This window comes from Phaethon aethereus, assembly GCF_964289735.1.
Source record: "Phaethon aethereus genome assembly, chromosome: 1".
In the NCBI taxonomy this organism is placed as follows: domain Eukaryota; kingdom Metazoa; phylum Chordata; class Aves; order Phaethontiformes; family Phaethontidae; genus Phaethon; species Phaethon aethereus.
In genome coordinates, this window is record NC_138575.1 from 69,472,172 (window position 1) to 69,487,759 (window position 15,588).

At 39.4% G+C, this 15,588-nt stretch overlaps 1 protein-coding gene across 1 annotated transcript in view; it reads right to left on the reverse strand.

Moving 5' to 3' along the window:
* Positions 1 to 263: 263 nt before the first annotated feature.
* Positions 264 to 15,588, reverse strand: part of DCP1B (decapping mRNA 1B) — a gene marked incomplete at both ends in the record, with an annotated part of 48,212 nt that continues 32,887 nt past the window's right edge. Inside the window, 4 exons of the mRNA XM_082008536.1 lie at positions 264 to 344; positions 2,055 to 2,303; positions 8,763 to 9,602; positions 10,344 to 10,472. Of these exons, the coding sequence (XP_081864662.1) occupies positions 264 to 344; positions 2,055 to 2,303; positions 8,763 to 9,602; positions 10,344 to 10,472 (1,299 nt within the window). The remainder of the gene's footprint in view (positions 345 to 2,054; positions 2,304 to 8,762; positions 9,603 to 10,343; positions 10,473 to 15,588) is intronic.

Genomic DNA, 15,588 nt, shown 5'->3' on the forward strand with positions numbered 1-15,588 from the left:
AAGTATGGACCAATATAAGAAAAATAATTTAAGATATTTTATGATTAAGTCTTCGTTATTGTGACACTCCCTTCCCTAAAGGCACAACCCATTTCTGCTCACTTCTTCCTCAGTACAGCATGTACATGCCCACAAGCAAAATCTATGTGTATGCAAAATGCCTAAGACCATTCGTTTCTTTAAACGTAAACATACTTGAAAAATCTGAAACCTTTTTCCCCGGAGTTCAGGAAGCAATACAAATTGAATTTTAAAATCATCTTTCACATAGACTTTTTCATTGCTGCCTTTCTCACACTGAAGAGATATGCTTCATAAATAATATTTAAGAAGTTGTCATCGTTCTGAAAAACAAAACAGGTAATTGTTAGTGCACCTTAGGTGTTCCTGAGTAAACAGATTAGACTTTTTTTTCCAGTTACGGATGAAATACTTTTCAACCTTATTCTATTTTAAGGGAAGGCTATTTACCAAAAAAATATGTATTATTTCCAAGCCTTGCTAATAGCCTTACAAGCACTGGATGAGAATATAAACTTTATTGCAGCAAACATGACTGTATCTCTATAAGAAGTAATGAGTACCCAGAAAGACGATTTTCCAAACTCACACCGGATTTAACTTGATTCCACTGTTCTTGCATGGTATTGCAGTGACCACACAATCCTGTAATTCATTCCCTCTGCCCTCATTGACCTGGGATTTCCTTAAGTAGTCTTCTCCATTAGGTCAGTGATAATTCTAAGCATGTCTGAAGGAACAGTGAAGCACCCTGGGTTTTGATCCTATCATTTTGCAAGAACAGGTCAACCCTCGTTGAGAATGATGTCCTGAGTAGCTCACATGAATTTAAGAAGATAATTAAAATTAAGATACTATTTGAGGAAAATCAGGAGCATTCAAGATGGTAGTTTTATATAACTGAAAATAACGGATAAGAAATTGGCAGTAATTTCCAGGTAACTCAGTTTATTCTACCTACCACCAAGAACAGCAGGGTCAAATACAAAAGTACAGTTTCAGAGGGTAAAATCCATTTTTTCTTGACTAGTTTCCTTTTTAACTTCATATATGGTTTTCCTACTATCCAGACACTCAAAGTATGTACAGACAGGATAATATGATATTTTTATTTTTTAATGCCAAACTAAAAATACAGGGAAAAATGAGAAAAGCTTCTAATTTGTTAAAGATACAATTTTCTTTCTGGGTCTATAATTTAAATCACATTTTACGTGAGTAACTTCAACATTCCAATAGCAACTTTTATTTTTATTCCAAAGCCATACAGGCACATAGTTTTGGCCTACAAATTGAACCCTTAAACCATGTCTCTATTCCTTATGCTTTATAACCAGCTCAAGTTATAAAACCTCTCCTCAATCTCTACTCTTCAGATATTCATCACATGGCAAGTTAAGGAAAAAAATATTCATAATCACTCACATTATCCCAGTGCAGCAGACAATCATCTCATACATAATGTTTTTAATGCTTTGTCACATTTAAACCTGCATAACTGCAGCTTGAGGAATTTTAGCATTTGAACTAAAGAATTACATTGAATAGACTGAACTAGTGTATTTTTAGGTTATCTAACCTGTATTTTGAAGTTGCTCACACTCATCCTGCAATTTTAATTTCCCATCTGAATTCCTCTTACTGCTAACATGCATCTCTGAAATATTTGGCAGCTAGGATAATCACCCATTATTTATCCTTAGCTAAAAATATAATAGGTATCTCTCTGGCTCGTAGGCCGACCTTATGAAGCTTTCAGTCATCTTTGTTCTTTTCTGTCAAATTTGTTCTCTTTCCTGAACCCCAAACCAGATGCATTAATCAAAATGCAGTTAAGCCAGCTGTGTGTATGGAGAGGCTATCACATCCATAGTCTACGCCATAGTGCTCCATTAACATGCAGCCATAAGTAGCACAACATATATTCTAATTATTCAGCCTCTAGTCAGATGGATGCAACGGATTATAGGGTGCTTATTATCAAAATGGGAATCAGAATTTTAAGCAAAGTAGGAGAATTCTCGGTGCTTTACCTGGATCAGGTGTAAAAGTGTTTCCTGCAGCTGCATCTTCGTCATTGAGCTGCTCTTGACCACAGATGGCTCTGGGGTTTGCAGTGGCAGGAGAAGGCCAGCTGAGCTAGCAGCAGGTTCTTGGTTTGCCGCTGCTAACCGCCCACTTTCATTTGCTTTTGGTGGAGCAGGTGTGGACTGAGTGAACACCATTGGGGACATCAACAAGGTAGGAGTAACAGTGGCAGGAATGCGTTGAGGTGAGATTACCTGTTCATATAAAAATGAAGTCATCAATAAAACCTATCTACTTAATCCTATGGGAATAAAGATGATGAAAACTGCAAACTGATTGGCAACAGGTACAGAGACTGCTGGAGATCGATAGCCATGTGAGACTCCAGCTCAGGACCATCGTTATGATCTATTTCCAGATTAAAAGGTCTTCCATCCAATTTGAGATTGCAGCAATGGATTCAACTGTGATTACATCTATCTGATAGGCAAATCTTAGGACAAGAGCATTTATTTCAGAAATCAGACTACTATTAAATATCAGCACTCTTGAAGAATGCAGCTGTAAAGTCTTCTACATAGGACTGTAAATCATTAAGTTTAATCTTTGAGAACATACTTACATGCAGATATCACTATTAAAGACTAACCTTTGTACCTAATACTAGAAAGTATATTCCAATTATAACTTTCAAATTCCTTTATAAGTATATATATGCATATATTTTTTTCTTCTCATTTTACTTAAGGAGAGGGGAGAAAAAACAGAGATTAAGTGATTTATCTAAAGAGCCACAGTGAGCTGGTGGCACTGTGAGAAATAGAACCAACTCTTAACCAACATGGAGTTGACAGAATCAAAAAGGCCCTCTAAGAGATAGAAAACCTTGATGCTGCAGTAGTTCTACAAGTTCCCTCAGTATCATATCCATGCCCACGTGCAAATACTATGGGCCAAAGAATTTTTACTTTTAAATTTTGCTGTGCATCTTGGAACTGTAAAACATGCAGGACTAGCAAATACTATCAGATACAACATACAACATAATGGAAAGTTTATTCTCTCAGTTTGTAGATATTAGAGCTCCCTCCCGGTAATTCTAGTAATAAATCTTAATCAGCCATCTCCTCACTATTCAAGCATATGATTTTTTTTTTCAAAGAACAGAACATACAAAGGAACTGATACGAGCTTACCAAAGCTCCTCTCTGTTTGACTGGAACATGATTTATTGTATGAAATATGAAGGTGAAAGGCTACTGAATCACTTTACTCTGTGTACTGGGTTACATTTAAGTTCTGAAGAAAAATTAAAATTAAGAAAATAAAACTGAGGTTTACCTCCTAGGTATGCAAAACAACATAGTTTAGTATTAAAGAACATTCCTATTTCTGTAGCTTGTCTTACTCCTAATCACGATTGTTCTACCCAAGACATTTCTGAACAATGTTAGTTAGACTACAATACAAAGAGAAATAGAAAGAAACAAGGAGGACTGAGATCTCATGCTGTTTTATGCAAAATTTAAGGAAGCAGAAAGACTAGGTCTCAGGAAAGACTCATAGATATTAGAAAGCATACAATATGCACGTAATACAAAAATCTCCCAGTTCACATTTTAGCTAAACATTGTTTCTGTTTCTCAAATATAGAGTACTACTTAAAACGAAAACTCTTGACTTACAGCTTTCTTCCTACCCCACGGCATGTAATCATAAGAGTAATCATCAGCTCTGTGTAATAAGCTCCTGAATGAGTTAAGGTATTCCTAACTCATTGTAGGTTTACTTCAAACAGCAAGTTGGTGCGTATTTTTGTGCATGTATGCTTGAAAAACAATGTTCATTTTGGAAGAAAACCAATGTTAAGACCAAAGTGATATCCCTCTGTGGAGCGAGACCTTCAGGCTCTGCACAGATGTTCTCCTGAGAGAAGGTTGTTCTCCTGCCTGTGGAGGATTGACTACCTCCAGACACTTACCAGAATGCTTTTGCTCTACTCATCCATGCAGCTGAAGCAACTTCTCTTTAATTTAACTCAAGCAAAATTGGCAGGGTTTGCTTAAACCAGATGACTCTTCCTACTATGATTTAAACAATGCATATACAAACTGCTCTCCAAGAGTAGGAATCTCCAGAAAAGGGATGGTGGTGAGCAGCTGGAGGAGATAGACTGTCCCACTCATATAGTTGAATCTACAACAGCCTATGTCAAAGACCTAGATGACACGTTCTTTGAAACCCAAAGACATTTCTCTCTAGAGTCCAAGGCAAATAAACAAAACCTGAGGTAAACTATGCTCTTACTCAAATACAGCTACTACTGTCAAACATGTATAAAGTTGTGGTTTAAAAAGCATATGAAAAATTATTTGTTTTCCCCGAATAGAAACAGCTTTTTCTTAGGACTTGCCAAGCATATGGAAGCTATATGGAATAAGCAATATTGCCATCTACTGGTGACACAGCTAATATCTACAGGTTACTGAGAAACTTAAATTTGTGTCAGAAGAAAAACAGAAAATATAGGTACCATTTTTTCAGTGCATAGCATTTGTTTCTTTATGCAAACATTAAAATGTATTTTCTTCTAACAGTTCATGCTCAAAGCTTCTGTCATTTAACAAACTTTTATATAAGTACCATGTTTTTTTTAAAACATAAAGGCAAATTTTCATTTTGGATTTAGTTCAGATCACCTTCAGTCACTAGGACAACTGACATCCATCAGAAAATGGGATGCCAATCTTGGCATTATTAGCCAAGTAACTCATCTAGCACTGTGCTTTTGCTGAAAGCACTGAAAATGCTCTATAGAGCCACAATAGCCTTTGGGCCGATCTTTTAGCTTTGAGTAATTTCTCACATGACGTAATGGCCCTTCCAAAATGCTGTTGATCAACTTTTTTCCCACAGAATCTAACCTGAGTTGCTTGTTCATCCAGCCTCTACTGAATTATCTCCAATTTTATCAGGTCCATACTTAAATCTCTGAGTCACTAGTAACAGAGCAGGAATCTACCATCAGTTGTGCAACGATGAAGTAAGAACAATGAAAAATGTGCAAAATAATCGTTGCAGCACATAGTATTCCCTCTCTGAAGCACAAATGCTCACTGAGATATCTGTTTGATATTCCACGTGGCTGCTCGCAGCCAAATGACATGATAGCTGGCAAATTCACATAACACCATGAACTAAGGAATGCATTGGATCTCCTGTAATGCAAACTGGAACCCTCTGTTGCTTCCTATGTGTGCAGGATCCCATGTGCATCAAGTACTTCGCTGGAATATCAGCACCCAGTGGATGCTGTGGGCCTCTCTTTTTAAGTGGCATTACTTAAAACTGAGAATATTAAAGTTCCTGAACCATTTTTACATTAAAAGAGAGCTACTATTAAAAGAAAGCTGGCTACAATGCTAACGTTACTTTGCCGTTCCAGTTTAATTAGGAATTTTTAAATTTATGTTTAACTACAGCATGTTGAGGTACTTTTCAAAACAAAAGTTTAATGTACCTATTGCATTCCTCCGGTGCATGTTTACATGCTGAAACTGCAGTCAGGACAATTGAGAGGTAACGGTGCAATGCTCACACCAAAGGTATTAGGTACCACGCACATATTCAGAAGACGTAACACTATGTCCAAAATATATTCTTGATGGAAAATGCTCCAAGAAATGAGAAAAATGGGCTGCAAGATAAGTGGCCTTCTGAAGAAAAGATAAATTTTTCTGAAGAAAAGATAAATTTGTGTCAAGGTTATTGTAAGCACTTTTAAAACCATAATTCAGATTAACATAAACACTTAAGCATGCATGTATCTATAATCAGGATAACTCATGCCTAACACTAAGCATATGCTTAAAAGCCCACTGCAGATTAATGCTTTATTATAGCATCTCAAGCACACGTTACTCACTGTCCACATAAGGAATACTTCACAGAATAGGGCTGGCACCAGACCAGACTGAATACTTCCAAGTATTATTCTTCAGTTTTTGCTTTTTTTCTTCTTCTTTTTTTTTTTTTCTGGTAACTGGTCTCTTTCTTTCCATGTGGGAGATCACAGTTCTTACACCATATGGAGATGCAGCAGAAGCCAATTTAAACTTGGACTTGTAATGTGTCAATTGTGGAGAAGACTATTGCTTTCATTTTCTTAGTGCTGCTGATGGATCTAGAGTGTTCCTTTAATAGGATTTTTCCAACAACAGACACTGTCCAGATACCTTTCCATTCCTGCCAGACTTTTTAGAATTTGTTTTTTCTGTATGCTGAATTGTAGTAGAAGAGGCAATACCAAAAGATAAATAATTACAGAGAACAAACCTTTTGTTGCACTTGTCAGAATCTGCTTTGATCAATTTTGCATGAGCATGTGCAGATATATTTGTGCCAATTCTATTTCACTCGAACGTCTGTCTGCAGGCATGGCAGCACTTAAACCCTTTGGTCTATGGCAAGGATGATATTATAAAAAGATTAATGTTGCTTTTAAAAGTTGTTTCAAATTCTTATCTTAAAATTTTTTTCAAAAGTAGGCATATTTCATGTGGCTAATTCATGGCAATTCTACAAGAATACAGACTCGTTCCTTCATTTTTAGCCTCCCCTGCCTTTTTTTTTCCTGGCAATCTGCTGCACATAAGGCCATTCCTTCCAGATTACAGAACTTCAGGTATCCTAAACAATAACTAGTCATACTTTCATTGACATTTTTATTCTATGTATTAAGTCTCATAAACAAAACTAAATGTGTTGGAAGAACTGCATCTAACATTGTTTTGATAGCAGCTGTGGCTGTGTCAGTCTGTAAAGCCACTCCTAGGCAGTCTCAATCCACTTGGTCTGCTCACAACCAAGCAAATTGAGACTCAGTGTCTCCTTAGTTGCCTTTTTTTTTTTTTTTTAAGGCAAACTTACATCAATAATCACAGTGAATGACACTTGTTCCAGTTAAGATTTTTCTCTTCTCTCAAGCTATTGTTCTATTCGTACTCAAGCATAAAATTATTGAAATTGCATTATGTCAGACCTCAGTAATTCCCTTTCCATATTGCAACCAATGCCGGCATAATTTTCTTTTTCAAATATACACAAATAAAGTCATTAGCCATATCAGCATCAATATGGATTTTCATTTGAAAATATGAACTTATTTGCCATTTTTTATTTATGCATACTGGTTTATAATGTAAAGTCTGGCACTTGCCTCATTTCACTTTTACCTTCAAAGTAGGAACGTGTTATGTCTCTATACTATCAGTACATTTACCAGTGAATCAAACAATTTCTTTAGTTTCTAGCAGGTAAGTTGATTCCCAGTGAAAACAGAAGTAAATTTTTATGACTCTGGATCCTCTTTTTATTTATTAGCACTCCACTGGAAAGTCAGATTACGATCTGTAAGCAACTGATCCTGAATAATTTCAATGACTAATCCCCCCAAAACTCACACAGACTCAAAGTCATGTTGCTTTAATTAAAAGAATAAAATATTATCTATATATTGATATATCTATTTGCTATATCAAATTCATATTCCTCTGACCTCTCTCACAGAATTAGAAATCTTGACCTGTTACAGTGTTAGTGACAGATGTGGCCCTTAATTGTTAAAAGACTGTTTCAGCCTCTTCATGTGTAGGACAACTTTCTAGAATAAGGAGGATTCCTGGAGCATGCTGAAGTATTCTGTAGTCTTTCATTCAGGTTTTTAAGAAGTTGCAATAGAAAAGCAGCTTTTGAATATTACACTGAAAAGGTGAATGCTTTTTCATTTGGATAAGTAACTTCTAGACTCCAGTACAGCACAACACAAGTCTTCTGGACAGTTTGTCCACGATAAAGGAAGTTAAAAGGAGCTTAGATGCTCACTCATTCCCAAACAGGACATTTAAAGACATTCAAGTGTAGAAGATCCTACAGAGAATGAAGTTGTTAACAAAGACAGCTGTTGTCCAGAATGGGACATTTTGTAATTGCACATGATGCTTTTGTGAGGAAAAATGCACTCATCAGAGAGACACAGTCTCTTGACATCTAGACACCAATCTGACTTTCGGGGTCACAATCACCAGAATTAGGGGCTTTGTTTTTTTTTTGATGGCATTGAGGCACAAGGCCTTTTTTCAAAATAATAGATAGCAAATAAAAAAATAGCTACTGAATAGCTAGAAGTAGCAGTTATGGTACTAGATAGCTAATTCAGCACTATACAAATACTTCAGAAAACTGCTGTTATAAAACAAGTGACCTTTTAAGCACCTTTAGCAACTGGCATACAAAGGAATGAATACTTGCACAGAGAAAGCTATGACTAATTTTTTAAGACAAAAAAAAATATTAAACCCAAAATATTACACTCAATAACCAGCAATTACACAGAACAACCTAAGACTAAGTATGGCAACTAAAAGCTAGGTGACTTTTCAAAGTACCTCTGGAAAAACCCAAGACTGTGGTATTTTTGGTCATTATTGATGTGCAAGAGATGTAGCCTTCAGTATTTACATTATCACAGCTTGGCAAATCAGAACTTAGTTGATGTTAAATTATCACCTGCAAAATGAATGATGTACAACATGTGGTAAGATAATAACAAGAATATACTGGCCAAAATAAAACAAAGACTAACCTTACAAAACTCCAAGTTCAAAAGATTGCTAGAAGTTTTTTTATTTAAAATGTTGATGTTGCCCATTTACCTGAAAGAGCGAGCTCTGTTTTTCTGTACCTGGTGCCTTTTCTATCCAGGAATCCAGTGGTTTCAGTGTATTGGTATTCTGAGTAACAACAGGGAACTTAGCTGCCAAGGTTGGTCTGCTGGATACATGCAACTGTTGTTCTTGTTGCACTATCTGGAGTTTTTTCAATAACTCTTGAGGTGAAATCACTCCAGAATTGGCTGCTTGATTGCCAGAGAGAGAAAGTGGCTGTCTAGGAAGTTTGGATTGTTCTTTACCAAGTGTCTGAGACTCCAAAGCCTGGCCTGGCAGGGAACCATTGAAATACACCAAAGGTGGCTGGCTCATATTGTTTACCGGTGCTGCTGGTGCTCCAACAGCAGCAGGAGTCCTGCTGAACACAGGAGCTGTCGAGTCCACGGACCCTGTTGCATTGGGGTCCATTTTAGTCACTGACCCTGATTGACCCTGTAATTTCTGTAATAAGCTCTGTGTGCCAGCAGTATCCTGAACTACATGAGATGTTGCAATACCATGAGAAGTCACAGGTTGGAAGAGTCCTGTGAAAGTCTCACCCACAGGGTGGATATTGCCGTTTTCACAGAGTCGGTTCTCGGGAAACTCAGCAAGCGGATGAAGGTCTGTCCCACGCACCATAAGCTTCTGAATGGCGGGGCAAAGCTGTTTCTCTGCAGAGGGTGAATGCCTGCTAGGTTCTTCGTAGGACAGTGAACGTACCACACCCTGCCTAACAGGAAGATTCTCTTGATGCTGTTTACTAAGCGGTTCTGAGACATCTGGCTTTTCTTGTTTTCCAAACAGAGCTGTCAAAGACAAGTGCTGTGGTTCAGGATCCACATTCTGTGAGGGGACCAAGGAAAAAAAAAGTAAACATAGTTCCCTCATGCATAAGTTACATTAAGTGGTGACAATATTTAACCAGCAGTATTCAAGGAAAAGCCAAGAAAACTGCTATGCTCTTTTCTCCCAAGAGAATTTTTAATAGTTTTGTCACACAGGAAGGGCAAGACGACAGTTGTCAAGCTGTTAATGTGGGAGAAAAACAGTGATCTGAGAGATAGCAGTGGCTTCACTTTAAATAAGAGCACCTTCCCTTTCAGCCATCAGTATAACATTAGTACTAGTAAGAGACAGAATCTCCCCTTGTGTGAAGTAGGGCCACTTCTTGTGCATCTCCCCATCACAGCTGAATTAAGTTTTTAAGATTTTACAGTGTGATTTAGCTTGATGATACATCAAGATACTTTTCTTTATTTAGATTAACTGAATTCACCTAAAGAAAAAGAACACAAAAAATGTGGTCCAGCAGCTGACTAAACTGCTTGCAATCAAAGCAGCATCTGAAAATTGAAAGACTAGTATTTCTTCGTTGCATCAGGATAGTATGCCTGAAATTTACATGCTTCCACATAACATGGTGGTGGTTGGGGGCTTTTTCTAAAACAGATTAGTTTTTCATTAAAATAATTCCTTATTGTGGTTCCACCTCAAATTCTTGCACTGACATTCTGACTCAAATAAATATTCTTACATGGCTACTTGACTACAGCAGCACTAGGCAGAAAACACACAACATTTTACCTTGCTTTGCTGAGATATTCGTGGATGCTGATTTTCACTAGGCTTCACTGGAATTGGTTTGATAAGGTTGGGGTTGTTATAGATTGCAGAAGAACTGGTTATTTGTTTTGGCTCTGAGCAGGTCTTACACTGCAACAGAAAAGAAGTATTTTTTAGTAAGCGGGACAAAATCTTTTCCACTATAGTAAAATCCAAATGTAGCCAATACTCAATAACCAAAAATATTAGTCACAGCACTGATTATGAAATGTTATGCTATTGAAAGAACTGTAACAACTGCAACCTAATTTTCTAAAACCACAAAGCATATGTAAAAATAAACACTTGATTCCAAGATATCCTGAGTACAAGGCTTCCCTCTAATTTAAATCGCAGTTCTCTTTCTTACCTTCTGCTTTTCCAGCACTTTAAAAAACAAAAACAACCAAAAAAACCCCACGCACCTTAGAAACCAAGCAACACACATGCTTTTCCTGCATCAGTAGGCAGATAGAAGTAATTTAGATACATGCAGGATTAGTGTGCACATAAAGAACATTTAAAACGATTTTTGTTAAAAACTGGAATTATAACTCACACTCATTTACATAAATATTCCACATTGTGGGAAATTGGAGGATACATATAGCCGCACAGAAAAATAATTAAAGGTTTAATCAATTTGTAGAATCAGTACGTTTTCTTATTAAATATGACAGGATTAATAACAATATTTACAAAAAGATGGGCAGATGACTAGAAGCGACCAGGGACATGGAATGACTGGCATATGAAGAAAGAAGGGCATGATTTAATTCAGAAAAAATACACAGAAAATGCTGCATGAAAGAGAAATAATAAATAGGAAAGGTGAATAAGATGGTCTTATTTACTTTGTACAAAAAGAATATAGTAAATGAAACTAAAAAAGCATTGGGTATACAAGGAATGCTATTGCCTGTAGAAAAGAAAACAGTATATTCGAAGTCACTGTCGCTTGATACAATTGAAACCAAGAAACTGAAAGATTTTTTTAGAGTTATCTAACAAAAAAAATTAACCCTATCTAACAAGAATATTCATAGTTAATTACCTGAATTTGATGGGCTCTAAATTTTATCCCACAGGACTAATGGTTGGGTAAGGAATGATCAGTTTTGCTTTCTCATTCTCTCGTCCAAAGAGCCCAGTATTGTGCATTACTGGGCACAGAACTCTGGACTGGACAGACTGCCATACCAACACACAGCAGAGCCACTGCTGTGCAATTATTAAAATGTCTGTGTCCTTTCCAGAACTTTCCAAGACAAACTCCTTAGGATGCAAGTGTGTTAGGTGAGAAAATAATCCCCCCTCTCAAATACACAAAACTGCTAATTTAATCCATTTCTGAGACCTACTGCAACAGTTAGCAAAGACACACTGGTTCCAGGGCTTCTCAGTAAAACAGAACTTGAGTTCTTAAGGGCACTCAAGGGGCTCTAGGAGGTACTCAATACCTTCTTTGCAACATTGTCCTCGGGAATCCCAGCCCCCTGAGGCTCGTGGGAACGTCTTGGGTGATGAAGACTTACCTTCAGTAGGGGAGGATCAGGTTAGGCAGCATGTAAGCAAAACAGACATACACAAGTCCATGGGACCAGGCAGGATGCACTCATAAGAGCTGAGAGAGCTGCCTCCCTCCTTGTGAAACAACTCTATTTTTGAAATACTCTAGTTGAATAGAGTTTTGTAATGGCAACTAAGGGAGGACTTCCAGCAAGGACTGGAAGAAAACAAACATCAGTACTATCTTCAAGAGGGGCAAAAAGGAGGATTTGGGAAACTTCAGGCTGGTTTGCCTCACTTTGATCCCTGGGAAGGTGATGAAACAAATGGCTTCCTACTGGAAGCCACTTCTAAACATATTAAGGACAAGAAAGTGATTGGGAGTAGCCAGAATGGACTTAGAAAGGGGAGATCATGCTTGATCAACCCAATAACCTTTTACAGTGAGATGACTAGCTCAGTAGATGATGGGAGAGCAGTGGAGATCATTTACCTTGCAAAGCTTTTGACATTGTCTCCCATAGCATCCTCAAACTGATGAAATGCAGCCTAGGTAAATGGACAGTGAGGTGGATAGAAAACTGTCTGATGCGCTGGACTCAAAATACTGTTCGCATGAAGTCCTGCTGGAGGCCAGTCACTAGTGGTGTACCCCAGGGTTTGACACCAGGGTCAATACTGTTTAGCAATCACCTTCTGATTGATATTACTGATATTACTGACCTGAATGATGGAGCAGAGCAGGCTTGCAGACAACATAAACCAGGGATGTGTAGTTAATAGACCAGATGGTTATGCTACCATTTAGAGGGACCTTGACAAGCTGGAGTAGTGGCCTGATAGGAACATGAAGTTCAACAAAGGGAAACTGAGGAAGAATAACCCCATGCAGTACAGGTTGGTGCTTACTGACTGAAAAGAAGCTTTGCAGAAATGGACCTGGGTGGACAAGAAGTTGAATATGAATTGGCAACATGCCCTTGTGGCAAAAGAAGGCCAACAGCATCCTGGATTGCATTAGGCAGAGCATTGCCAGCTAATCAAGGGAGGTTCATCCCTACTGAGCACTGGCAAGACCACTGGTTAGAGCCCTCTACTGAGCACTGCAGTGCTATGTCCAGTTCTGGGCTTCCCTGCACAAGAAAGATGCAGACACACACGAGTGAGTTCACTGAGAGTCTATGAAGTTGACTGAGGCACCTGTCAAGCAAGTAGAGGCTTATTGTCCAGAAGAGAAGGCTCAGGATATATTTCATTTATCAATGTGTGTAAATACCTGATGGGAGGAAGTAAAGACCAAGCTAGACTCTTCCCAGTGGTGCCCAGTGAAGACAAGAGGCAGAAGGCAAAACACAGGAATATATAAAATCTTGTTCAAACTTAATAAAAAAACTTTTTTACTTTTGTTTGAATACTGGAACAGGTAGCTCAGAGAGGTAGCTCAGGAGTCTCTGTCCATGGAGATATTTAAAACTTGACTTAACATGGCCCTGGGCAACCCACTTTAGCTGATACTGCTGTAAACAGGGAGGTTGGACTATCTCCAGAGGTCCCTTCCAATCTCAGTGATTTTGTGAGTCTCTGTTGAAAAATCATCTTGTGAGTGTTTGGACAGTAAAGGACCTTGCCATGCATTTCTGGAGACATGATCTTGCAAGGTAGAAGTGTAGTTCTACTCATATACATGGCTTTCTTCTATTGTATGACAATTTTTGGTTCAAATATTACTCTAAGAAATAAGTTTAAAGCATCCACACACAATCATGCCAGAGGGAGGTTAGCTATTTGGTTTGAAGAACAAGCACCTGTCTCTTTTGGGGATGAAATTGATAGCCCGGCTCAAGTGCATCTATACCAATGCACGCAGCATGGGCACCAAACAGGAGGAGCTGGAAGCCATTGTGCAGCAGGACAGCTATGACTTGGACAGCTATGACTTAATCACAATCACAGAAACATGGTGGGATGACTCTCATGATTGGATTGCTACAATGGATAGCTATAAGCTCTTCAGAAGGGATAGGCATGGAAGGAGCGGCGGTGGGGTGGCTCTGTATGTTAGGGAGTGTTTTGATTGTATAGAAATCAACGATTGTGAAGACCAAGTTGAGTGCTTACAGGTAAGTATAAGGGGGAAGGCCAACGAGGCAGATATCCTGCTGGGAGTCTGTTATAGACCACCCAACCAGGATGAAGAGGCAGATGAAACATTCTGTAAGTGACTGGCAGAAGTCTTGCAATCGCTAGCCCTTGTTCTTGTAGGGGACTTCAATCTACCGGACATCTGCTGGAAGTACAACACAGCAGAGAGGAAACAGTCTAGGAGGTTCCCGGACTGTGTGGAGGAGAAATTCCTGACACAGCTGGTGAGTGAGCCCACCAGGAGAGGTGCCTCACTTGACCTGCTGTTTACAAACAGAGAAGGACTGGTGGGAGATGTGATGGTCGGAAGCCGTCTTGGGCTTTGCGACCATGACATGATAGAATTCTTGATTCTGAGTGAAGTAAGGAGAGGGGTCAGCAGAACTGCTACCATGGACTTCCGGAGGGGCAGACTTTGGCCTGTTCAGGTCACTGGTTGAAAGAATCCCTTGGGAGACAGTCCTGAAGGACAAAGCGGTCCAGGAAGGCTGGACAGTCTTCAAGAAGGAAATTTTAAAGGCGCAGGAGCAGTCAGTCCCCATGTGCCATAAGAAGGGCTGGCGGGGAAGACATTGTCACCAAGGACGAGTACAAGGCTGAGGTACTTAATGCCTTCTTTGCCTCAGTCTTTAACAACCAGACCAGGTATCCGTAGGGTATTCAGCTTCCTGAGCTGGAAGACAGGGACAGAGAGCACACTAAACTCGCCATAATCCAGAAGGAAACAGTTAAGGACCTGCTAAGCCACCTGGATACCCACAAGTCTATGGGGCCTGATGGGATCCACCTGAGAGTACTGAGAGAGCTGGAGAAGAGCTTGCCAAGCCATTTTCCATCATTTATCAGCAGTCTTGGTTAACAGGGGAGGTCCCAGACGACTGGAGGCTTGCCAATGTGACGCCCATCTACAAGAAAGGCCACAAGGAGGATCCTGGGAACTACAGACCTGTCAGCCTGACCTCCGTGCCGGGGAACATTATGGAGTGGTTCATCTTGAGGGTGCTCACAGGGCATGTGAAGGACAACCAAGGGATCAGGCCCAGCCACCATGGGTTCATGAAAGGCAGGTCCTGCTTGACCAACCTGATCTCCTTCTATGACCAGGTGACCCGTGTAGTGGATGAGGGAAAGGCTGTGGATGTTGTCTACCTGGACTTTCGTAAAGCCTTTGACAGCATCTCCCACAGCATTCTCCTGGAGAAACTGGTGGAAGTGATTGTGCCCCTGTACTCGGCACTGGTGAGGCCTCACCTCAAATACTGTGTTCAGTTTTGGGCCCCTCACTACAAGAAGGATGTTGAGGGCTTGAGCGTGTCCAAAGAAGGGCAACAAAGCTGGTGAGGAGTCTGGAGCACATGTCTTATGGGGAGCGGCTGAGGGAACTGGGGTTGTTCAGTCTGGAGAAGAGGAGGCTGAGGGGAGATCTTATTGCTCTCTACAACTACCTGAAAGGGGGTTGTGGTGAGGTGGATATTGGTTTCTTCTCCCAAGTAACTAGCAATAGGATGAGAGGAAATGGCCTCAAGTTGTGCCAGGGGAGGTTTGGATTAGATATTAGGAAAAATTTCTTCACTGA